Source organism: Phocoena phocoena, chromosome 1 (assembly GCF_963924675.1).
Source record: "Phocoena phocoena chromosome 1, mPhoPho1.1, whole genome shotgun sequence".
Taxonomy (NCBI): domain Eukaryota; kingdom Metazoa; phylum Chordata; class Mammalia; order Artiodactyla; family Phocoenidae; genus Phocoena; species Phocoena phocoena.
The window spans coordinates 113,979,105-114,004,549 of record NC_089219.1 but is presented as its reverse complement, the minus strand read 5'-3'; the positions used below and the strand labels follow the sequence as shown (position 1 = coordinate 114,004,549).

The following is a 25,445-nucleotide window of genomic DNA, read 5'->3' as shown; positions in this document are numbered from 1 at the left end:
GGGACTGTCAAACACCAATTCCTCCTAGTGTTTTCCCCGTTCAGAACCTGCAACGACTAGAGTCAGGCATCTTTGTCAACACTGCTCTGCCTAGCATCTAAGGCCTTTCTTCTTGCAGGCGTTTAACAGTCCCTTCCCGCAGGAAGCCACTGCAGTTAAGCCCTACTGGAGTCCCAGGATCCTCAGCAACAGGTTTCAGTAGTGTCTACAGTAGGACTTGCATGCTGCTTTGTGAACGATACCCGGTATCTTCCATCTCTACTTGAACCTTGCTCCGAGGAGGAACATGCCACCTATCTTGTGGCTCCTGGGCACCACAGTGCCCTACAGCTAACTCAAGTCACAGACCCTGCCACCTCCCTTCCCCATCCATCCACCCACCCAACCTGCCCCTCCTTCTCAAGCAAAAAGCTAGGAATCCAGAAATCTCCAAGATCTGTCTAGCCCCCAAGCTCTATGCAAAGCTTCCAAACCAGCCCAGGTCGATGACAACCAGTAAAAATCTGACTCATCTTTAGGGACAGGCATTTCACCACTTATGTCCAACAACTCTTTCATGTCACAGAAACAATCTCCTTGACTTCCCCCAGTCTTCAGAGATACCCGAGATCAGCAATACTTTCCATATTTGGGATCACAGGCCCCTGTCCCCTACAAAATTGTTGGTACAATTCCTAGAGTCTTCAATGGCCATGACCCCAGTTTAGATGGTGAGTACTCAGAAAAGATGCAAAGTAATCATAAGGCAGCTCACAATAGTTTGGAGGTTGCTTTACACAAAGTAAATAGTGAGATCCAAAGACAGGATAACAAATGAGAAGGGTCCAAAAAAAAGAGACCTCACTTAAAAGTAGGAAAGGGTCAGGGCAGGCAGCATCTGTCAGACTGAATGTTTTATTTCAACAGACATCCCTGGTTTAAAAAAAAAAAAAAAAAAAAAAACAGATGGAGGGGTTCAACATTTCGTCACACCCAACAGAGAGCAAAACTCCCATCCAAGAACTCAGAACCCCTTCTGAGGCATCACTTGAGTCTCTGCTAGCTCCAAGACAGAAAGGAGCTGAATTTTCTAACTTTTATTAAGAAAAATCTATCAAATATGTTCATTCTCGCAGAGGCGAGGGCTGGGTCCTCAGGGAAGGAGATCCTGGGCTTGGAACAGCTGGGGTCCCAGAGACGAAGCTGGGGGCCCGGCCAGCTGGGCAGCAGGAGATCCAGGGGGCAGTCAGGTCCAGAGCCCTAGAATCCATATTTGGCTTGGGTCTGCCGGCGGCTGAGCTTGTTCTCCGACCAGGTGTTCTTCAGTTCCAGCTCCCGCTCCTTAGCCTATGCGAGGAAGAGGGGGCAGGGGAGAGTCACACTAAGGTTCTGAGAAATATTTTTCTTTTGCCTCTGTGCACTTCCCAATTTAAAGTCTTTCTCCCGGGCTTCCCTGGTGGCGCAGTGGTTGAGAATCTTCCTGCTAATGCAGGGGACATGGGTTCGAGCCCTGGTCTGGGAGGATCCCACATGCCGTGGAGCAACTAGGCCCATGAGCCACAACTACTGAGCCTGCGCGTCTGGAGCCTGTGCTCCACAACAAGAGAGGCCGCAATAGTGAGAGGCCCACACACCACGATGAAGAGTGGCCCCCGCTTGCCACAACTAGAGAAAGCCCTCGCACAGAAACAAAGACCCAACACAGCAAAAATAAATTTTAAAAAAATAAATTAATAAACTCCTACTCCCAACATCTTTTTTTTTTACTTATTTCATTTAATAATATTGATATGTATATTTAAAATAGTGTTACATAAAATATTTTAAAAAATAAAAAATAGAGCCTTTCTCCCATCAAAACAATTAGGTGGAAAAAGCAAATCCCTTGAAAGATTTAATTTTCCCTTATTCAAGCAGAAGGGGAAGACCCTGAGAAAGCAAAGAAAAACCATCTCTTTGGGGAGCTAATAGGGTTTAAGCAGAATAAAGACTCAAGAATCCTGGTCCTTCATCAGCTAGAATTAAAACTGAGATGCTCAAGTGGGAAATGTACAAATGAGAAACTGAATTTGGCATCTGAAAGAAAGACAACTGGCTACCTTGGATACCTAACTAGCCAAGTGGGAGAGGACAGCCTCAAAGACTTGGACAGGTCAAAACAGGACACCAACCAATAATAACTTAGTCTGGAGCCACAGTTTGCTGTTGTGTTGAATACGGTGTATATGGTACCCTAGAAATTCACACCACTTTCAAGTATAAATTGAAGCTGTGAAAAATTGACTGGAAGGAACTAGAATTAATGCTTTCTCCTTCTGACTGCAACAACTCCTGGCTCTACATTGCATTCTGGGAAGGTACAAGCGCCACCCTAGAAATGGGGCTCCTCAACCCCACTCCCACAAGCTAGCTGATACCTGCTCATTTCCCCTGGAATGGGGTGGGGTGCTAAGGGTTTGGGTTTAAAAAAGACCCTACAGGGGAGCAGCTAGCAAAAAAAATAATTAAAAAATAAATTTAAAAAAATTTTGAAAGACCCTACCCTCAAATTCTTTCCCTACAAACAATAAGACAGGGTAAGGGTACAAAGGAGTCTCTGAAAAGGAATGTGAAAATACGATAAGAACAACGAAAGCAAGTTTTGCCACTGAAATCACCAACCAGCATATACACTCCCCAGGGAAATGGCCAGGAAAGAGTCTTATTCCTGTCTGTACCCTTGACAGCATTTAGTACAGTAGGTCTCGAAAAGATATTCAGTGATTCAGTGAATATTTGAAAGCTTCCAGGTCCTATCAAATAAATACCAAGACATATTCTAATTCCAGAAGATATTCTGGATTATCTGTAATTTTGAATTATTTGCACTGATGTTTCCTGCCACAGAAATGGAGAACATAAATAAAACCAACTTCCTCACGAGGTGGATGTTTTGCTAAAAGTTGGTGAACCAATTTTTCTTTAAAGTTTTTTAAAAATTTTTAAAATTTATTTATTGGCTGCATTGGGTTTTCATTGCGGTGGGCGGGCTTCTCACTGCAGTGGCTTCTCTTGTTGCAGAGCGCGGGCTCTAGGCGCACGGGCTTCAGTAGTTGTGGCATGTGGGCTCAGAAGTTGTGGCTCGCGGGCTCTAGAGTGCAGGCTCAGTAGTTGTGGTGCACGGGCTTAGCTGCTCCGCAGCATGTGGGATCTTCCCAGACCAGGGCTCGAACCCATGGCCCCTGCATTGGCAGGTGGATTCTTAACCACTGCGCAACCAGGTAAGTCCCTGAAGTTTTTTAAATTATCAGATAAACTTGCTATTTGAAAGAACCCTGTGATAAACCATTTCACTCCCCTCTTTATGCTTTGACTATCTGAATTTTCACTTACAGAGTTTATTCCAAGCACCTGTACTTGAGTCTTATCTAAAGTGAGACTGATGCAGAGTAGAATTCTGAAGGACACATCCCCACCTAGTGGCCATATGGAGAACTGGGGAGGGTGCCTGCTGGAAGCTTCTTGGCCTAGATCTCAGCCTTCAAATCCCCAGGTTTACAGGGATCCTGCCTAGCAGGCCAGGGCCCTCAGCCCTCTCACCTGATGAATCAGATACGTGATCTGGTGTTTCCGCCGCTGCTGGCCTGTTGGCTGCTCACCTTTCTTCTGCAAAGGAAGAAAACAATCATTAACCCACTGAAAGAAAAGTGGAAGTTTCTCACGTGCCCCAATGAGGCAAGGTTGGGCATTAAGAAACCAACTATACACAGCCCAAATCCTAGGGGGAAAATGTCAGCTTGGGGCTGTTTTTATGTCTGTATACTTACAGTCATCTTTATTAAAGCCATTATGCAAAACTCCCAAGCTCAGACTACTTGCCTAAAATAGCCAGCTAACATCCCCATTAGACTGGAAATCCTATGGGGTCAGGACTGTCTACTACACGTCTTTGGTAAGTAACCCCACCCCGCCCCCAGCACCAAGCATGGTGTTCTGCCCACAGTGGGCACTTGATACCAGCTTTACTGCCTGCAGTCAGTCTAAAACAGCTGAAGTGCCAGGGTCCAGGAGACCTTCCTCCCTCCTTTCCTCCCACCCTCCAGACTCTCTCACCACCCACTCTGCCCATCTCCCCTTTAGGCCCTCTTCATCTCTGTTCACCTCTCCCCAGTCAGGCCAGATGTCTAGCCTATCTCCTACCTACTGCTTACCAAGCTCTCTCCCATCAATCACCTCTGGCTGAAACCCCAGTCCCTCATTCTAGTAACTGCCAACAAACAACTTCCCTGGAATTAGATTTTTGCCATCACCCCACCTCTCTCCAGTCTTCCAGCCTCCACCCATAACTGCACTGAACCCCTAACCAAACTTTGATGCAAATGATTTACTGTCAAAGTCTATATTGGTCTGGGCTTTCATTCTGCGGTTTCTCTGTCCTCTGCCAGTCTTGTCTCAGACTAGAAGCTTCCTAATCAGCCCCACCTAACTCCCAAAACTCCTCTCTGGAGTCTCCTCAGCACTTATGTAATCAATTTGCACCATAATCATTTACACTCAAGTGTCCTTAAATCTCTTTTTCTCAACTACACTGTAAACCCCTCAAGGACAGGAACTGTATCTTTCTCTCCTTTTTTTTCAATCTAGCTCAATACAATGAGATGATGGAAAAAAACTTAGACCTGGGAAAACAGCAAACTCCAATTCCTTGATGCTATTTAATATCATTTAATATGACAGTTAAAGATGACAAACATAAAACATCCAGCTCCGTTCCTGGCCCACAGTGAGCACTGACAACAGGAGCTATTACTATGTGATGATGCTTCTCGACCCACAGTTAGTAGAGCATGCTCTCCTAAGTGGTTTTTCCAGTAAACAATGATGGATCTATGCTGATCTAACCACAATCCTTTGCTCTGTCCTGTATGGCCGCCAACATTCAGTTAAAACAAATGGCTGGGGCTCAGATGGCCATCTGTGGCCACAGAACAAAGCAAAGAAAATGGATAGAGAAGGGAATAAAATGCCCGACCTTGGCCTTGCTGGTGCTCGGCTAGAATCCAGGGTTCCCCACATTTTCCCCCCTGTGGCAGGCTCATAAATGTCCACATTTGCTGTACTCAGCTACTGGGTGAAGAGATGTTCATCATACTGACTGAAGAAAACTAGCAGAGAGAAGGTAGGAGTGTGGTGTGGGAACTGTGAGGAATAAAGCATCTGAAAAGACTACAGCTGGCTACAATAAATAATGGAAAGAAAGGAGAGAGAAGGACATGTACACTCAGCACCTAGGACCCCAGGGCTTCTGAGGCTCTGTTGTGCCCACACCTCACAGATGTGCTGTGCCGGGTCCCAACTTAACAGGATGGAGAGAGGGATATGATTGCAGAGAGAAGGAAGAGCAGCTATGGATCCCGTCCAGCCAGGGAAGGAGCCACACATATCAGAGATCTTCCCAACTGCAGGTTAGGAAACTGTTTCAACCATCCAATCTCAGTAACCAGACTCCACCACCCAGATGGGGAGCAAAGTGCTGCAAAATTCTGAAAGGCGGGAGCTCTATCTGGGAGGCTTGGTGTACACTCCAGTACCAAGGGGAACAGGTGTTTGCTAAAGGTGCTGGGACAGTAACAATGGGGTATGGGGGTCAGATTTTGCTTTGGCCACCCACTAGACCTTTCCCACTTACTTTGCTGAATGACTTCATGGTTTTCTCTTCTGTCAATGACTTGGTCATCCACTGCTGGGCCCCACTGAGCTGGTCATCACCTTTGATCTCCACAAAGTTGATCTCCTCCCTCCCTCGGTTCCTTTTGCCCTGCAGCCGCTTAAACTGGAAAAGGGGGAAAAAATTCAGGAGTGGGGGGGTCTGGGTAGGGGGTCAGGAGATGTCACCAAGGATCCAGAGTTTATGGAATGGTTTTGGGCCTCCCCAATTCCACTGCACCCTTAATTCTCTCTATGCAGTATGTCCTTTCACCGTGCCACCTACCAAGTGGCCTTAAAGCCAGGTGAAAGGCTACTTCTCAGAGGTTCTCCTGGCCTCAGGGAAAGGAAGGCCAAAATGTATTCCCAAACATAAGTGAGTGCAGAGAATCACTGATATGAATTTGTATTCAAATTATTTATAAATTGTATCTGCCTAAAAGGACTGCATACCATTTTCAAATTAAGGGTACAAAAAAAAATTTTTAGGATTTCTCTCTAAAAATTGGTTATTTTAACGTGTCTGTTCCTTCGCATTGGTTCAGTATCACCAAATCAGCAGACCGCACAACAGACCAGACATGAGAGAAGGAGAACGTAGAGATGGGGAGAGAGGAAGCCTCAAAAAAAGGCCTGGCAAATTTTCTAGGAGACTGCTACTCTTTCCTCCTCAAAAAAAAAAAAAAATCACACCACAAGTCACCAGGAGATATGCCTAGAAGGAGTGTGAGCAAAGGGGAATTAAAGTCAATAACACTCGGAAACCTGCAATGAAACCCAGGTTGTGGTCTGAGCATTAGCAAGGCCTCCTGGGGTCACTCTACCCATAAGAAGCTGACTTTTGCCACTGGATGAGCTCTCTGCTGCCTCCTAGGCTTAAAACAAAAAGGGCCTAACTACTGAACTTGTCAAGGAGGATATACACAGGGAGGTGGATGAACACAGTATTAACCACAGGCAGAAGTTTGCAAAGGGATGCATATCTTTCTGTGAAAAGGTGAGAAGAAAATTATTTTTATAAGAACTTGCATGCAAAGAGGTAGAGTCCCCTATTTCTCCAACCCACTCCTAATAGGCTGTGACCTCCCTACAGATGGAATACTTTCTCTCCTGAACAGGACCAGATGGCCACAGGACATGGGGTTTTCATCTTCCCTTGTGCTGAGTTGGGGAAAAGCCCAGCAGCAGGGAACACAGTGATGTGAAACACAGGGTTATTTACTGTGGCTGCTGTTCCCTCCCCAAATCCACTCTCCTTGTCTCCGTTAGTATGAATGAACCCAACACTTCGGCTAGGCATATTAGCACCCAGCGAAAAGACTCCACTTCCTTGCAACTAGATATGGCCATGTGACCAGATTCTAGTCAGTAAGACAGAAGGGGAAGTGTTCTTAGGAACTTTCAGGAAGTCTCCTAAAAGGGGAGGTGACTTTCTTTCTCCACTCTGCTGCCTGGTATGCAGTAATGATGGCAGTGGACTTAGCTACATTCTTATTCTTTTTTTTTTTTTTTTTTTTTTTTTTTTTTTTGCGGTACGCAGGCCTCTCACTGCTGTGGCCTCTCCCGTTGCGGAGCACAGGCTCCGGACGCGCAGGCTCAGCGGCCATGGCTCACGGGCCTAGCCTCTCCGCGGCATGTGGGATCCTCCCGGACCGGGGCACGAACCCGTGTCCCCTGCATCAACAGGCGGACTCCCAACCACTGCGCCACCCCGGAAGCCCCATTCTTATTCTTATCACTAACCATAAGAATAAAGGCCACAACCTAGGGATGGGCAAAGTAATGATCAGAAGGGGACTGGATCCCTGACAGCTTTGTGGAGCTGCCATACCAGCCTTCCCCTGCCTACCTCTAGCCTTCTTTTATGAAGAAAACAGTTAACTTCCCTTACATAAGCCAGTATTACTTGAAGTTTCTCAATTATATGTTGCCAAACCTAATCCTAAGTGAATGTAGTTTAAAAAAAAAGAAAGAATTTCCTTTAGCTTCAGATTTGAAACCTGGTGACCAGGGGCACATGGTCACTTGTGCTTTGTTAACTTACTGCTTCGTCATCGATGAAGGAGGCATCTGGGGCAATTTCCTGTGGGGGGACCAGAGTTGGGTCCTGTGCGGGATAGTAGCCACCACTGTAATAATCCTGCAGTCAAGGAGGGAAAAAACACACTAACTGAGGGCACAGTGGAGAGGGGACAAAGAAGAGCCTCATCGAAGAGGCAGTGGTGACACCCACACCCACACTACAGACCCTCAAATGGACCAGTAAAAGCACAGATCCTAAGGACCTACCCTATAACTCAAGAACCAGACTTTCTTCTCATCTGCACCATCCAGACAGATGATTTTTTAGGGAAGAGAGGTAAGAAATAAAGACGTTCTCTCTGGCTTCAATTTACCCCCTGCTCCCCTGGCCGCTTCCCAAGAGTGGTTCCCACTCCTGACCTCTACTGCGCCTCGTAAGACCCCAGCAGAATCCAGTGTGAGCAGAGGTGAGAGGTGTGAGGCATGCCATTCCTGCTCCTCATCCTATCTAGCACCCTGGACACAGGAGATCACCTGTAACAGGCAGGGAGGTTGCAGATCTCGGATAAAAATCAACCCCTACAAGGGTGGCATGGAATTTACAAAGCTGGGAACAAACCAGGTTTGCATTACCAGATTTTTAGTTCAGGAGTTGATGATTTCCCTTTAGAGGTGAGCTGTCCAGATGTTGTTATGGACCCTAGAGGAAGAGGGGTGAAGGCAAGGGCAAGGCCCCTACTGTGGCCGAGTCAGGCAGCCACAGAGCTGAGAAACTGTTTCCTCCCTGCCTGTACTTTTTCCTAATTCTTCCACCTTTGCCCAGAACTCCAAGAAATGCTCCTCTAAAAACATTCACTTTATAGTGAGCTATATGAAAAATGAGGTTTAATTCTGAATAAAAATAATACATAAAAACCCAGAGTAATTAATTTTCATTAAAAGTATTGATAATAACATACATTTACATTGCAGGGCCCCCTAGTGTATTTAAAGTGCTTTAATTTGCACAGATTACCTCAATAATGTTCGTAACTGCATATAGAATTCCAACTGATACTCATTTGCTGGATGTAAACTAGTGGTTTCTTAGATTTTTTTTTTTTTCTCCTGCTAAAGAGATCAAAACACTCATGTTCCTCCTTCCTTCTAACAACCTGGAGGGGAGATGCATTGTCCCTGATCAGCCTACAGGATACAACAAGGTTTAACGGCAAATAGTTCTCAAAGTCTTTGATCAGAACAGAGTGCCTTCAAAGCCCACTGCCTAGACTGTAGATAAGATTAACACTGACCATTCAGAGAATCACAGTGGCTGAAGAAGACTGAAGTCTTGAAACCATTGCATGCTGGCAGGAAAACTTCCTACAGCTGCCCAGCCCCAGGACCGGCCAGAGGCCTCTGTTCCACCTCCACCACTGCTGTGAGTCCCCGAACTCCTGGGAGCCCTCTCCATCTCAGGAAGCTCTGACCACTGGAAAAGTCTTTCTTAAACCTATTTACAACCTGGCCTCATATATTCTCACTCTCTGAGGCCACACAGAACAATTTAAACAGCTCTTCCAAATAACATTTGAATAAAAAGTTATCATAACCATTTACTGAGCATTTGCTATGTTCCAGGCAGCACGCTAAACCAATGTAATTCTACCTAACAACCCTGAAGTTGCTAGTGTTCTTCCCATTTTAGAGCTGAGACATCTGAGACTCAGAGAGGCAGTTAAGTAATAGACTCACATAGTTTGAGATTCAAACTCCAAACCACCCTCAAACCCCATTCTCTATCTCTGCCCAAATTATGGTCCTCCAGCATCTTCTTTCCAGGGACTTGCCTCAGTCCCTTCAACTTCCTGTGACTCAGTCGAGGCCTCTCACCATTCTCCTTATTCCCTTTTGTATTCGACTCTCCAGATTCCCTCCTGTCCTCCGCAGTCCCTCCTCTCCCTTGCAGTCCTCAGCACTCCCCACCTCCAGAACTCTTCTTGGACTCACTGCTGTCTAGGAGTCTATGCCACAGTTCACTTATCCTCCTCACCCACATCTGCAGAAGCTACCTGGGATCTCTAAGACTAGAGACTGCTCCTCTTCCACTTTCTCCCTATACCTTTCATCAGCTCCTACGATGACATTTTGTTTTCAGAATAAACGGGTCAATTATGTGTTTTGACCTATCAGACTACAAGACTTAGCATAAAGGCAGTATGTTTTGAGGCCTGACAGGTACAGGAAAACCAAGACACCAGAAGATTCATTAATTCAGCCAAAGTGATGCCACAGAGACTGTTATCACTGGCTCAAAGCTCTCCCTGACGGCCGTACTCCAACATTCCCTGGCCTGCCCTCCATGCCTCTTACCCACCTGATAGTAAGCACCAGCGGCATTGGCATCGCCATACGTGGAAAACTGATTGTAGCTGTAGTCATCCCCAGGCTTAGGCATCCAAGGGGCCCCACTTGAGCCTGCTGCCATCTTGAACTCTAAGGGGGCATTGGCTGCATCGTCCTGGAAGGCCGGCTCTGGTTCCGTGCCTGGAGGCAACTCTTCAGGGACAGTGGGAATGGGGTAAGGGTATGGCTCAACTCCAGGCGGCTCGGCCTTCTCAGGGAGGGAGAAAAAGTTCTCAGGGGCTACTTCCTCATCACTATCGTCCTCTTCCTGCGTGATCTGCTTCGTCACCTGCAGGGCAGCACTCTTGGCAGCAGCCTTGATAGCAGAGGGCGATGGAGTGGTGGTTGTGGTGCCCACAACAGGGGCGAGAGAAGAGGGCTTGGTCTTAGAAGCTTGTCTGGAGGGCTTAGTGTCAGAGGAGCCATCCGAGGGTTTCCGGGAGAAGGCATGGGGCAGGAGCAACCTGTTAGTCTCTTTCACAGTCAGGTTTTTAGGTTGGGGAAGCAAGGCGGACAAACCAGTCCCCTCACTGGATCCCTGGTGAGCCCAGGTTTAGGTAAGGAGGGAAGAAAGATGACAAGTGAGATGTTATGATACATACTACTGACATTAAGAACAAGCATTACAGATACGTGCTCTAGCCTAAAATCTTACCAGCCCTGTTTCCGTCTAACCTCGGCCCACTAACGTCATCCAAACTGGACTTGACTCCTCCTACCTCAGGCCATTCTGCTGTCCGCTTCTCCCAAGGTAAGATGTCATCCCTGTTTTCCTCATCCATCTCAACCCAGCTCCACTTCCCTCTACCACAAAGCCTTCCCTGACTCTGAGTTTTTTGCAAATATGATAAATACATTTGGCAAATACATCATCCTTCTTCGCAAAAAGCCCAGGGCTCTCTCCAGCTGATCACTGAACCTCTATGTCCTAAAGGTTCCTCTTAACATGGGATTACTCCCTGCTTCCTTTGGATTGCCACTCAAAGTCAAGAGCAAGCCTGTGTCCAAAAAAGATATTCATACATACCGCCCAAAGTTCCCTCCCCCACCCAAGAAAAGCCCTACAGACGGGGTATATTCGGCTTGCTTACGCCAGAGTCACACATTTAACTTATCAATTTGTAAGCTAACTGGCTCAGCCTATCCAGTGTTCCTCAACCCAACAAGAGTTGCTATTATCCATAAGAATCCCTGGGATTCTGCTTTCCATGTGCTCCAGGTCCAGCCTGGCCTAACTGCAGGGCTGAGGGAGGTGTCAGTCTGAAAAAGGAGAATGGAATAAGGTCATTGTGTCACCGTCCTGGAGTACCCATGTACTTCAGCTCTCTCAGCCAAGAAATGCCCAGAATGAGTAAAATAAGACTTCTGAGTCAAGCAGGCCAGGCAGAACTGTTCATCCAGAAAATGGGCTCTTCTCCCTGCTGTCTGTGTTCACAGATTTGGGTCATTTCAGCCTGGTAGACCCCAGAGGCTCAGGTTCATAAAAAGCAGACTGAGGTGGCAGGTGGAGCACATCCTCAGGCTACCTTCAAAGTGTCTGACTTCTCAGATACATCTGGGATCATGGCTACATCCCTGTGCAGTGCTGGGTCCATACTCTGCCTTAACAGCTCAGAGTTTCTCTATGCACTCATCTCTTCCTACCATCTGGAAGACTGCTTTTTACTCCTGGGGTGTTAGCCAGTGTCCTCTCATCTCTTCAGCTGCCAGTCCACGTCCTCCAGGAAGCCATTCTGATAACAGAGAACAACTGGCTTCATTCAGTCTCAGCAAGTCAGTATCTTCCATGATTCCTCCTCCATCACCCACTACAAATATGGACACAATAGCACTCTCACTAGTTATCTTTCTTTCACATGACTTTGTCCTTCTAACACCTCCCAGCCATGGAAGTGACACCTTAACAGAGTCAGGGGAAGGAGCAACTTCAGCATCATATACCTAAATCATGAGACAGCAACCTTATAAAGGCAGAACTGTTTTTGTTTTTTTGGCTGTGTTGGGTCTTCGTTGGTGCACGCCGGCTTTCTCTAGTTGCGACAAACAGGGGCTACTCTTCGTTGTGGTGCACAGGTTTCTCATTGCGGTGACTTCTCTTGTTGCGGAGCATGGGCTCTAGGCATGCAGGCTTCAGTAGCTGTGACATATGGGCTCAGTAGTTGTGGCTCGCAGGCCCTAGAGTGCAGGCTCAGTAGTTGTGGTGCACGGGCTTAGCTGCTCCGCGGCATGGGGGATCTTCCGGGACCAGGGATGGAACCCGTGTCCCCTGCACTGGCAGGCAGATTCTTAACCACTACGCCGCCCCCAGGGAAGTCTCAAGGCAGAACTGCTTTTGCTCTTCCTGAGGCATATAATCAACATGAGGTCAGAGAGTGTATAAATCACCGAGTGTGGAACTGAACAGGAAGAAACTTCTGGGAGCCAGAATAAAGGCACGGGGACAAGGGGAAACAGGAAACAGCAGCAAGATCATCTCCTGACACTGTCTGGTTAAGGACTTCTGGTCTTGATGACAGAGCAGCAGCCAAATGCAGCAGGTAAGAGCTTGGACTCTACAGTCAGACTGCCTCAGTCTGAACCCCAGCTCTGTCCCCACTAGTTGTCTGACCTTGGGCAAGTTCCTTAAGCTCTCGTTTTCCTTGTATGTAACACAGGGATGATAATAACACTATGACTTAGGCACTATTAGGAGGATTAAATCAGTTAAACACTGGTGCAGCACTTAGTGCCTGGTAAGTGCTATTTAAGTGTTTCTTTTCCAGGTTAAAAATGAGACAGGGAGAAGATGGATAATTTTAAAGTTCAGATGTTCCATAACAACATTTTGACCAATCCATTTATTCTACCGTTCCTAAATAATCCTTTTACCTGAAACGTAATGAATCAAATTGAGTTCCAATTCATCTCCCTACCACGCCTGTCCTCTAGGAGAGACGCCAGTGCGCTGAAGCCAGGGAACAGCGAGAAGAGGGTAGAGAAGCACGAAGTCTGATGTTATCAGGAAAACAAAACTACACCCAAACAGGCAGTCGTCCAATATTTGCATCTGCTCTACGCCTGACCTGGAAATTTCCCATCCTTCAGGAAGCAATATGGGAAGAGAAGAAATGGCTTCTATTACATCACAAAGCTTACCTGAAGGACAGTTTTCTTCTTTGTGGGTTCATCTTCCTCGGAATCTGACTAAGAGAAAAAGAAATGGAATAAGGCCTCACTGTTTAAGGACAGTGGAGAAGCACCCACATTAAATGAAGCACAAATAAAGGACTGGACAACAGGGGCCATCATCCTGTCCGAGCCCCTCCTCTGTATGAGAGATGCACCCCCCCAGAACCAGCCAAAAAGCAGAGCTTCCTTCCTGCTCTCAAACGGCTTCAGAGAACAAGGTATGCGTTGACCACCCCTGGTCACTCATTCCCACACCTCCAGACCTGTTGCACAGCCTTCTTAGCATCCATTTCTAGTCCTTTAAATTAAGACTACTTCCTCCCATTCAGTCTTTGGTGGAAAGAAAAAGCTACACCCGTTCTTCTTCCTATAAATCTGTCCACTAGAAGATGAATGGGATTTGGCCCACAATCTCACCCAATCTCAGTTTCACTTCTAAAACCACTTATATAGACTACATAACCACAGGGCTGGGGAACTCCGGTGGGATTAAGTGGTATGTTAACTACTCTTCTATGAGGTATTAAAGGTCAAAGCCACTGGAGAAATCCATTCCCTCTCGAAGTATGATCTATTGTCTGCCAGACAGAGTTGTTTGTGTCCAGGAAGAAGGCGAGCAAATGATGACTGTGAGAATTTGGAGCAAGAAGGGAGCTCATCTGTGTTACTCCTGACTCATCAGGATTGTTTCTAATACAAGCTCTCACACTAAAAATATCTAAACTTTTAGCTCAATACCAGTTCCTCAGCATCTCCAACTATCAGAAAGATGCAAGGCATATGAAGAGCAAGCTTTCACATTTTATTTTAAAAAATTAATATCCAAACTGAGAACCTTAAAAGTTTTCCATTTGTTCTTAGCACCTTGGTTTGGGGCATCTGTAAACAAAGGTGATTAGGCAAGAATCTAAGATCCTATTCATCTCCAAGATTCTAAAGAACTCAAATCCTCTGCCTGTCTTTCTCAACTGACCCTCATATCTCACAAGTTCCTTTTGGGTTTTTTTTTGTTTTTTTCTATTTTATTTTTATTTATTTATTTTTTTGGCCACACCACATGGCATGCGGGATCTTAGTTTCCCCACCAGGGATCGAACCTACGCCCTCTGCAGTGCAAGCACAGAGTCTTAACCACTGGACCGCCAGGGAAGTCCACAGGTTCCTTTTTGGATTTGTGTGCTACAAGGACTTTTTGATCATCATTACCCAGAACCTATTGTATGCAAGACACTGTGCCAGGCACCGTAGACAGAGCTTCCCAGCTGGTGTCCTATGGCTGGGTTATAGGTACTATGATGATACTGACCCACTCAGCCCACAGGGCATCAGGCAGGGCTTGGAGCAGGTAGAGTCCTGGCCCACAGGTTTCCAGAGGCACAGCCTGTACCACTTCCCCCACTGTGCTTCAAAGATTTTCTTGTGTGCCATGACATGAAAAAAGTCCCTGCCCTCAAGAAACTCACAGTCCAGTTAAAAAGAATGACAAGTACCCAAATAACTTTCTTTCACGTAAGTCCCCCACCTTATTACTCCCTCTCCCCTACCTGAATCACTGACACCTCTCACTCTCCTGTCAGTCTGCACTCTGTACTTCCCGACTCGAAACCCCTAAAGTCTTTCTGAAGAAGCTCACCTTGCTCTTTTTCACTCTGTGCCCCTAAGTTATTCATTTGTCTGGGGTGGCAGCATGCTAACAATGATTCATTTGTGCTTGCTGTGTAAATGTTACATTTTCCACGTGCATATTCTTCCCTTTACTCTGACAGCCAAGGCCCTTATCTTACAGTTCGATATTACCTCACAGTAGTCAGTACACAATGATTTTAATTACTAACTGCTGCCAATTGTAGTATTAAAAAAACCTGTTAAGAGAAATCTGTCTTGGACTTCCCTGGTGGCACAATGGTTAAGAGTCTACCTGCCAATGCAAGGAACATGGGTTCGAGCCCTGGTCCGGGAAGATCCCACATGCCACAGAGCAACTAAACCCGTGCACCACAACTACTGAGCCTGCGCTCTACAGCCCGCAAGCCACAACTACTGAGCCCGTGTGCCACAACTACTGAAGCTCACACGTCTACAGACCGTGCTCCCCAACAAAGAGAAGCCACCGCAATGAGAAGCCCACGCACCGCAACGAAGAGTAGCTCCCGCTCGCCGCAACTAGAGAAAGCCCGTGTGCAGCAATGAAGACCCAACACAGCCAAAGACAAATAAACAAAACAGGGCTTCCCTGGTGGCGCAGTGGTTGAGAGTCCGCCTGCCGATGCAGGGGACAGGGGTTCGTGCCCCGGTCCGGGAAGATCCCACATGCCGCGGAGCGGCTGGGCCTGTGAGCCATGGCCGCTGAGCCTGCGCGTCCGGAGCCTGTGCTCCGCAGCAGGAGAGGCCACAACAGTGAGAGGCCCGCGTACCACACAGAAAAAAATAAATAAATAAAATAATAATAATAAACAAAATAAATAAACATATATTTTAAAAAAAGAGAAATCTGTCTTAGTACTTAAATATGGGGGTAAGAGAAAGGGCAGTAAAGGGCAGGACAGTCATTTGCTGAGTAGCTACTATGTGTCAGGCAATTTATTCACAAGTTTTTATTCAATCCTGAATAAAATTACAAGGTAGGCATCATTATCTCAACTTTACAGGTAAGGAAAATAAGGCTCAGAGAGGTTAAATAATTGCTAGTACATGGCAGAACCGGAACCTGAATCAGTTTAGGCTCCCATGCTTTTGCAGCGACACCTGTCATGTTTTTGCAGCTGAGCTGTGCGTGTCCAGACCTGAGATCCACACTGATCAGATCCCACATGATACAACCAAGAGCACAAGGCACAACATCAGAAATACAGGTTTGAATCTCAGCTTTGCCACTCATTGGCTGGGAGGATCCCCAAAGAGCCATTTAACCCCCCAAGCCTCAGTTAGCAATAATACTTACCCATGTCACAACATTGTTCTAAAGACTGCATGAGCTACTATCCATGAAAATGCATATAAACTAAAATTCTTAACAGAGTTCAAGGATTACTATTCTCTCTGGTCTGCCAAGATGTCAAACACAACCGAAGAATAAGCCTTAAGTCCCAAACACCCAAGCATTTCTGACCTTTTCTCTGTTCCAAACTCCCACTGCCTCAGGGGCTACTGACCATTTCCCTTGTCTTCTGACTGTGAAGACTTTTCTCCTTTCCAGCAGACCACACAGAGCCACCTCACTATGGGGTATACAAGGTTTACATTAAGTCCCCAGGCACGTTTAAACTTTAACATCTAAGGCAATACGTCCAATGGAAACAATCTGAAAATAAAATTTTATCAAGTTTAAGATGATTACGTTTATAAAATTGTACAAGCATATTTTTATTTTTCAGATCCTGTGACAAACAGGAAGTGGCTACTTTGAAAGCGTAGGCAAACTGTCCCACGGCTAATAGAATTGAAGGCCAGATCAGCTGTGCGAAGAAAATTCAATTTTTCCTTAAATGTCAGATTGTTTCCATTACACTGTCAACCTAAGTTTTTTTTTTTCCAACCTAAGTTTAAAAGCGCGTGCGCGCACACACGCACACACACGCACACACACGCACACACGCACACACACAAACTGTACAAAGACTTTAGGAACACCTTATTAATTCTGGATTTAGAGAACTGCTATGGTTACTCACAATCATCCTTCTTTGAACGTTTTGTACTAACCTAATGAACTCCATTATAAATCATCTCAAGATGGGCACAAAATATGACAGACTCCCTAAAGCAGAACACTAAGACCCTCAAAAACATGTGCTGAGCCCCTAAACACTTCTTAAGTCATGACTATTCATCTTTGAGCGAGGGGTAAAAATAAATCTTTACCTCTTAAAGCTGGCAAACAGGACTCCGAGACATTCAGTAATCTACCCAGGGCCACAGAGGAAGTCCAGGGCCATTGGGAGGGTGAGGAAATAGAATGAGAACCACCTCTTGCCCCCTGAACTAACTTTAGCCAACTAAAGAGGTTGGAAACACAGGACTCACTGGTTCACTATGAAAAGAGGTCTAGATGCCACTCAAAATACTTCTGGGCATGTGGGGGCCTGAATGAAAACTAACAGGAAGCGAAAGGAAAGCTCAGCAAGGAATTATCCAACTACCTCAAACAAAAAAATAAACTTCGGTTCAGAGTACCGAAAAGGAGGAAATAAATAAGCCAAAAGCTAAGAGATGTGCCACATATCCTCCAGTCACAGGGTAGGGGTTGGAGCTGGGGGGATACAGCCGTCTTGGAGCATTTAAAAGAAACATTAATTCAGCTTCTATCAGGAACCAGCTAGAAGCAATGGGCTTAGCCTAAATACAGTATTTAACTACGACACAAGAACTTCCTTGATGGTGAGAGGCACATGAGTATACTGGGTTTTTTCCCCCTTATCATGGTAAAACATATATAACATAAAATTTATCATTTTAACCATTTGTAAATGTACAATTCAGTGGCAGTAAGTACATTCACAATATTGTATAACCATCACCACTATTTCCAGAACTTTTTCATCATCCCAAATAGAAACTCTGTACCTACTGAACAATAATTCCCTATTGCCCAGCCCCCAGTAACCTCTACTCTACTTTCTATCTCTGGACTTGCCTACTCTAGGTACCTCATATAAATGGAATCATACAATAGGTGTCCTTCTGTGTCTAGCTTATTTTACTTAGCGTGATGTCTGCAAAGTCCATCCACGTTGTAGCATGTACCAGATTGCAGTCCTTTATAAGGCTGAATAATATTCCACTGCATGTATGTACCACACTTTTGTTTATCCACTCATCTGTTGATAAGCTGGGCTGTTGCGCTGTTGCCACCTTTTGGCTACTGGCTACTGGCTACTGGGAGTAGTGCTGCTGTGAACGCTGGCATACAAGTATCTGTGTGAGTCCGTTTTCAATTCTTTTCACCTAGGAGTGAAAATGCTGGATCACATGGTAATTCTAATAAACTTTTTGAGGACCTGCCAAACTGTTTTCCACAGGAGTATATTAAATGGAGGCTGTGGAGTCAATTCCTAGAGAATGCTAAAGACCAGCAAATGGTGATCTGAGTGGGTCTGTTTCATTAGACCCAGAAAGAAGGGTGATGCTAGAGATACGGGAGCACCCAGGGCTGGAAGAAGTACGCTGGGCCAGAACAGGCATTCCCGGGTTTTAGAGACACAAACCGGTTGTGTCTCTTAAGAAGAAAGTATTCTATTTCTTCTTGGCCTCATTAGAGCCTGAGCCTCAATGGCCACCACTGTCCTCTCTGTTCCAGCTGCCAAGAGTGACAAGACACACACACCCAGAGACTGCTGAGCAAGAACGGAAACAGACATTTTCCATTAAGCCAGGCCCAGTGGGATCTGCTAATCTATCAGAGCCTCATTCCCCGTGGCAGCCTCCCTCTTATCTTTGCAGGCTCTGGTTCTGACAGACTCCCTCTCCAAAAAAGCAATCACTAGTTGCCAGGGCCAGGAGCCAAGAAGAAAATCAGGGCCCAAGCACAGACTCTCCTACCCCCAGGCTCCAAACTCTAATCACTTCTACACTCCTCTCTGCTATTATCCCAATTAGCTAGATTCATCAACTTCTTTACCCTTTGGTCTCAAATATGTTCTTACATCTGCCCTTCAGTTAGGACATCATTTTCTCTCCCACTTTTGCACTGCTCATCGTATCTCTTTCATAGTTGTGGTTGCTCAAGGTTCTTCTATCTTTTTGGTAGGCACTATGATAGAAAGGAACAGAACACACCCTGGGTACAAATACGACTTCTGCTACTCCCAAACTGTGTGATTTTAGCTCTGCTCTCTAAATTCCTATCTCCTCACCTGTAAACTAGGGGTAACACTTAGCTTACAGAGTCGCTGAAGTGCCCAGCACCGTGTCGGACACTATGCAAGTGCCCCATAGGTGTTAGGGCGCTCCTCCTTCCCTTTCTATCTAGGGCTAAATCTTAGCTAAATCCACCGCAGTCAACTCTTATATTACTTGGTTAACAGAAATGAACAAAATTAGTGAACTTGCAATCTCACAGCTTCAAATCTTCCACTACCTGGGTAAACAATCTTAAAGGACGGGTAATACTAATCCAGATAACCCTAAAATTTCTATTTGCGTTGTAATGCACATTATATGACAGAAAACTCTTACAGCAAACTTATTCTTCTAATTTTGTTTTTTTGGTATCCTAATTTTAGAAGTCTGCATCCCCTAAGCCCGCAAAATCAACAATAAACCACTGTTCAGAAAAAGAACAGTAAGAAGGGAAAAGGAAAGGATGGTTCTCCATTTTATGGGTCATTCCTAATTCCTCACAGAAGTCAAAAGCTGACTGAATTTGATTTTGCAGTGCACCTGGAGTGAGAAATTTGGTACCACCCTGTCCCCTGACTGCAGCTGACTGATGAGCTCACCCAAACCAATCATATCCTCTCCCCTGGAAAACCAGAACTGGGACTGAGATTGTAGGTCAATCTGAGCCAATCACTAAAAGGAAGAAACTAAAAACCAAGGAGGTATGGGTGGCCATCTTTCACCTGCAACAAAAGTTAAGAAGTGGAAACTGGTCTGCAGACAAGGAAGAATGAATCAAATGTGCAGAGAAGCTGTGTGGGTCTCCGACAGATCTCCAATTCCTGATTCCAGGCCCTTTCCAAGGTACCTCAGTATACTTATGACGCATTTCCATTTAAGCCAGCTAGGAGCAGTTTCTGATACTTGTAACCAATTAAATCTAATCCCCAATCTGCTCAGCCTCTGTATTCCCTAAATAAATGGCACCACTACCCTCCCAGCTGCCTGAGCCAAAAGGCAAGGGATCAGCCGTGAATCCTCTCCTTCACCCATGACACCCAATCAATTCCCTGGTCTTAAAACGTCTACCTCAGAAAAAGACCTGGAGCCTCCAGCTCTCTCCAGCCCCCGCTACTCCCTTATCCAGGCCGCCATCATCTTTCACTCTCTGCCAGTCTTGCTCCCTCCAGATCTTTCAGCACCCTGCGATCAGAGAATTCCTGCTCAGACTTCAAGGGCTCTTCACTACCCTAGAATCACGTACAAAGGCCTTGGCATGGTTTCCAAGGCCCATTATCATCTAGCCTCAGCCTCTTTCTCTCTAGCTTCATCTCTCATCACTGCCCCGCCCACCCATGCGCTCCAGCCATGGTGCCTTACAAAAGGTTCCCCCAAAGCATTTTCATTCTCTCGCCTCTGGGCTTTTGTACATTCTGTTCCCCTGCCGGATGTTCTCCTCTCCATCACCCCTTTCTCTGGCTACCTTCTGCTCATCTGTCTTATCTCTGAAGTTTAGACATCGACTCCTCCTGGAAGCCTCCCCAACCTGTGAACTGGATTAGTGCCCCAGAGGAGTGCTCCCATGGCACCAGCTCTATCATGGTTCTTCTCTGACTTGACCTAAAATCTATTTCCTTGTCTGTCTCCCCCACATTGACCATAAACTCCTTTTGTGACAGGATCTATCATGTTCACTACTGTACTCTTAGCTCCTGGCACAGAGAAGCAGCTCAATACTGAACGAACAAATGAATGAAAATTCAGAGGAATTATTTCTACTTCAGCACCAAACCCTAAAGGGAAATTATTTAAGGAAACCTAATTCATTCACTCAAATGTTTACTGAGAGCCCAATAAGCACAAGACACAGAGCTTGGAACCACAGGGCCTTAGAACCACAACTATTTCAAAAGCGAAAGTCACCCTCACCTAATCATCTTGGAACTCTCTTAGGCTACACTTCCCAGGAACTATATGTTCAGAAAACAAAAATACTAACTTGAACAAAACAAAAATGGGAAACGGAACCAGCTAAGGGCTAGGACTTGGCTTTATTTTAATTATCCACATCAGGATTCACCTCAGGAATTTAGTAAATTATACTCACAAAGGAGGGACAGTTAGAAGTCCTCAGAGTTTTCTGCCACTTCAGCCAGCCTAAATGGAAGATTCTACAGCCTCTACCAACTTTTCTTTTTTTTTCTTTTTTTTTTTTTTTTTTTTTTTGCGGTACGCGAGCCTCTCACCGTTGTGGCCTCTCCGGTTGTGGAGCACAGGCTCCGGACGCGCAGGCTCAGCGGCCATGGCTCACGGGCCCAACCGCTCCGCGGCATGTGGGATCTTCCCGGACCGGGGCACGAACCTGTGTCCCCTGCATCGGCAGGTGGACTCTCAACCACTGCGCCACCAGGGAAGCCCCCAGCAACTTTTCTTAATGCTACCTTTGGAGACCTAAAAGTGAGCCTTTCCACCGTCACTGTGGAGGGTGGAGGGAGGCAGGTTTAAAGTGCCATCTTCCACCAGATATAACAATTAGGCTGCGAGAAAAGTTGGTGGGAAAATTGTGAAAAGAAAACACCCCAAACAACAAACCTATTTTCCTCTGTCCTACTCAGGGACTTTCCTTTGTTCCAGGTTAAATCAAGACCAAACTAAGTTTCAGAGGAGCAATACAAGGCTTTCTGGGAACCTAAACTTAGAAATGACAAACTCAGGTGAGAAAGAAGGGGGAAACGATATGGAAAAACGTTTGGAACAGGGCCTCCCTGGTGGCGCAGTGGTTGAGAGTCCACCTGCCGATGCAGGGGACACGGGTTCGTGCACCAGTCCGGGAAGATCCCACATGCCGCGGAGCAGCTGGGCCCATGAGCCATGGCCGCTGAGCCCGCGCGTCCGGAGCCGGTGCTCTGCAACGGGAGAGGCCACAACAGTGAGAGGCCCGTGTACAGGAAAAAAAAAAAAAAGGTTTGTAACAAGGTAGTAAAGGAGATTCTGGAAACTCCTTCTATAAAGAACCATATTCATTTGAGTTCATTCACTCAAAATATTTAGGTAGTACTCCGCTTGTGCCAGGCACTGTTTTAACCACCAGGGATATGGCAGCGAGTAAAATAAACAATAAGCCTACCTTCATGGAGCTTGTATACTAGCAAAAGGAGAAAGGCGAATACAGTACGCTAGACGGTGGTACAGTATTTTAGATGGCGGTGCTACAGAGAAAAATAAAAGTGGGGTGGGGAGGAACATGTGACAGGAAGTTGCAATTTAAATAGGTCGGCTAGGAAGTCCTCACCGAGAACATGTCTTTTAAGCCAAGATTTGAAAGAGGTGAGAGAAAGAACATTAATACATTGGGGGGGGGGCGGTGGGGGGGGGGGGAGAGAAGAGAAATAGCCTCCAGGAAGAGTCAGAAGTCTGAAGAAAAGAAAGGGCAAGAATCAGCTTCTCTCAGAGGGTTACCAAAGGTGAGCCAGGGATTGACCCAATTAACCTTTTAGAAGAGAGAGAATGGAAAGAACTCCAAATAACTCTAAAGTATTACCTGCCCCTAGGCTGTCTCCTTTATCCCCCAAAGCGCTCACCCCAGAAAAGGCCTTCAATTTTTCTGATACAACATTCAGAAAACGACAAGAGCTTGGTGGCCTCTCTAGGACCCAAATGTCCTAATTCACCTAGGCTTGAGAAATACCTAAATCGTGAAACTGAGGCACAGGCCTGGAGTTCAGATAAACCCTTAATCTTCACTCTGCCCTTTGCCAGGTAAGATCATGCATACTGGACACCTGTTTCTCATCTGTAAAAATTAGAATGTTATCTCCCAGAGTTCTGTAACAATTGAAGGAAAGGGCCAGTGCCTGGTAAACGATCTGTACTAAACAAATACTCAATTTCTTCCCTAACTCCCCTCAAACACAGAAACCAGGATTGCTATCCTTTTCATTCCGAAGCCTGATGCTTTTAAGTTCAGAGGCAAAGGAAAAGGTTAGTCCTGAATGTTCAGCAAGGGCTCAGGAATCCTGTCTCCTGTTACCTAAGGTGCCAGATTTTATGCTGTTCTCAGTATAAGAGAGAGAGAGGAAAAAAAACAAAAAACAAAAAAAACCTGGGCTGCGGTGAAGATGCAACAAGGCGGAGTGGAACCAAGTGTCCCTAGGCCTGGGCCTGTCAGTGCCAGGTGATGGTATATGGTCCTTCTGCAGGCGAATCCAGCTTGAAGAAACCCGCATGGACAAATACCCTAACTCCCCAAAGCCGACAAACTTCAGCTCAATTCATCGCACTGTACCAGGAATCCAGCGGTCCGGAATCAACGGATGCATTTACAGGAGAGAGCCCCGCAATCTCCACAAGTCCCTCCTACAGCTGAGCCCATGCCCAAACCCAATGGACAGTTTGGGGGTGCCCTCCTCAGATACTCACATCCCCCTTATGCAGCTCTGGCGCCGCAATCTTCACCGGTTCTGTCCTCTTCTTTGGCTTGGGAAGCCCCAGGGGGGGCCCGGCCCCGCCGATATGGGGGGGCAGACTGAGGCCAGGGCCTCTGGGCGAGGGCAGCCCCAATCCCAGCCCCTCCCCAATTCCCGCCGCTTCAGCCGGGCTCACGCCTGGAGGTGGGGGGAAGCCTCCCAGACCGAAGGGCAAGGAGGGAGGAGGCTGGAGCCGGGGGTCTCCGGTGGGTGTGGGCAGCAACAACGGCGGGGGAAAGGCTGGGGCCAGCATCTGGGGGGACGGAGGCAACAAGGCCGGACCCTTGGGCGCGGGAAGAGAAGCGAACAAGCCCCCTAAAGTGGGCCCAGGTGTAGGGGCTGCCGTCTCCTCCTCCTCCTCCGCCTCCGGCTCAGCCTCATCCGGCTCACTCTCATCGCTGCTGGCGTAAGCAACCAGCGACATGGCGCCTCCCGCCTTTGGGGCGCCCTTGCCGGCAGACGAGGCCTACTTGACACCGGGGATGTCCGGAGGCCTAGTGGGCCCCGCTAGTTAGCGGGGCGGTGAACCAAAAAGCCCGCCTTCTCCGTACTCTAGTGGCAGCCCCGGTAGAGGCCCATGCCCACAGTTGGTTTCCACCGAATAAACCTTCCCTCTCCACTTAAGCTCCTAGTCCCGGGCAACTACACACAGCTAATGGCCGCCGAGTCACTCCACCTCCTCCTCGTCTCACCAATATACGAACTACAACTCCCAGAAAACACTTTGGCCACAGCACCATTCTCCGCCGCAGGGAGCTCAGCGCAAGGCACGGCGGGAGTTGGAGTCCGAGGAAGGATTAAGGGGTGCGGAGAAAGACAGGAGGTAAACCCGCCTCTGACACGAGGACTCCTGGGATGAGTAGTTTTTTTGGTCTCCTGACAATTCCTAGGTAACTACAAGCCCCATCGGTCACCGCGGTAGTCACGGAGACGGATAGGAGAGCATTTCGGTACTTGAAGTTCCCTAAAACAGCTGCCTGGGCGCTAAGGTTTATGGGAGACGTAGTGCTCTTAGAAACTGCAAGTGAGACTGGGAATGAGAGGGAGTCTGGGAAGGTGACGGATTGAGGGAAAATAGCTTAAAGGGAAAGAGGTCTGTAAATGAACTGATGAAGCTTCCGAAGCCACTGAAACCCGGAGTTGGAATAAAACACGCCAAGAAGAGCCAGGGCCCGAGACACCTGTACGGAATTGGGCTGCGAGCCAGAAAGAAGCAAGACTTCAGGCCTAATTAAAAACATCTCAGAGCTGAAATAAATGTGACGTAAGAGGGAGTAAGTGATCTCCCTCGCCTTGACCAAGGTGCATATCCAGGAGCACACCTAGCCCTTCCAGCCTGGGTCCTAACCTCTCTCTGTAGTGAGACTGAAAGATGGGCAGGGCCCTGGAAGGCAGAGCCTGGTACTTGAGTTTAATCCCTTCCCCTCAGCCCAGTGGGTTAAGGGGGCCAGCTACATCTGAGCCCCCTTCACAGATTTGAGGCATCACCTGAGTCCATCTCTATCTGCATATGTCCTTTGTATCTGTGTGTCCGTGCTTGGTATTCGTGTGACTTCGTGTGTGACCTTGTTAATCGGTCTCTGTGAGTGCCTCTTATATCCATCCATGTTTGTGTGTCCTTTTCCAGCGCACACCTGTCTGCCCGTGATTCTGCAGCTGTCCTTCCCTGTCCGCCTGTAATTTTGTGTCCTTTTCTTTATATTCATCTTTGCCCCTTCCTGTCTGCCTGTGACTGGGTGCCCTCTACTTGTCAACTCTGTACATGTCCTATATATGCCAAACCACCTCTGTGTGGGCTCTATCTCCCTATTCCTAGAGCAGAAGGCTCTACTGAGCTCAGCCCATAAAGACTGTTGAGGTTTGGGGAGGAGGCTAAAAAGGAAGATGGGGAGGAGGCTAAAAAGGAAGATGGAAAGGATGACA

At 46.8% G+C, this 25,445-nt stretch overlaps 1 protein-coding gene across 1 annotated transcript; it reads right to left on the bottom strand.

The window, feature by feature from the left end:
• Nucleotides 1-750: 750 nt before the first annotated feature.
• On the bottom strand, nucleotides 751-24,227 carry PRCC (proline rich mitotic checkpoint control factor). The gene is made up of 7 exons (XM_065887339.1): nucleotides 23,476-24,227; nucleotides 13,207-13,254; nucleotides 10,043-10,609; nucleotides 7,709-7,804; nucleotides 5,648-5,791; nucleotides 3,559-3,624; nucleotides 751-1,326 (listed from the first exon to the last, which is right to left on the bottom strand). The coding sequence occupies exons 1-7, from the start codon at nucleotides 23,944-23,946 to the stop codon at nucleotides 1,240-1,242; spliced, it is 1,479 nt and encodes a 492-aa protein (XP_065743411.1). The 5' UTR covers nucleotides 23,947-24,227; the 3' UTR covers nucleotides 751-1,239.
• Between the last annotated feature and the right edge of the window lie 1,218 nt (nucleotides 24,228-25,445).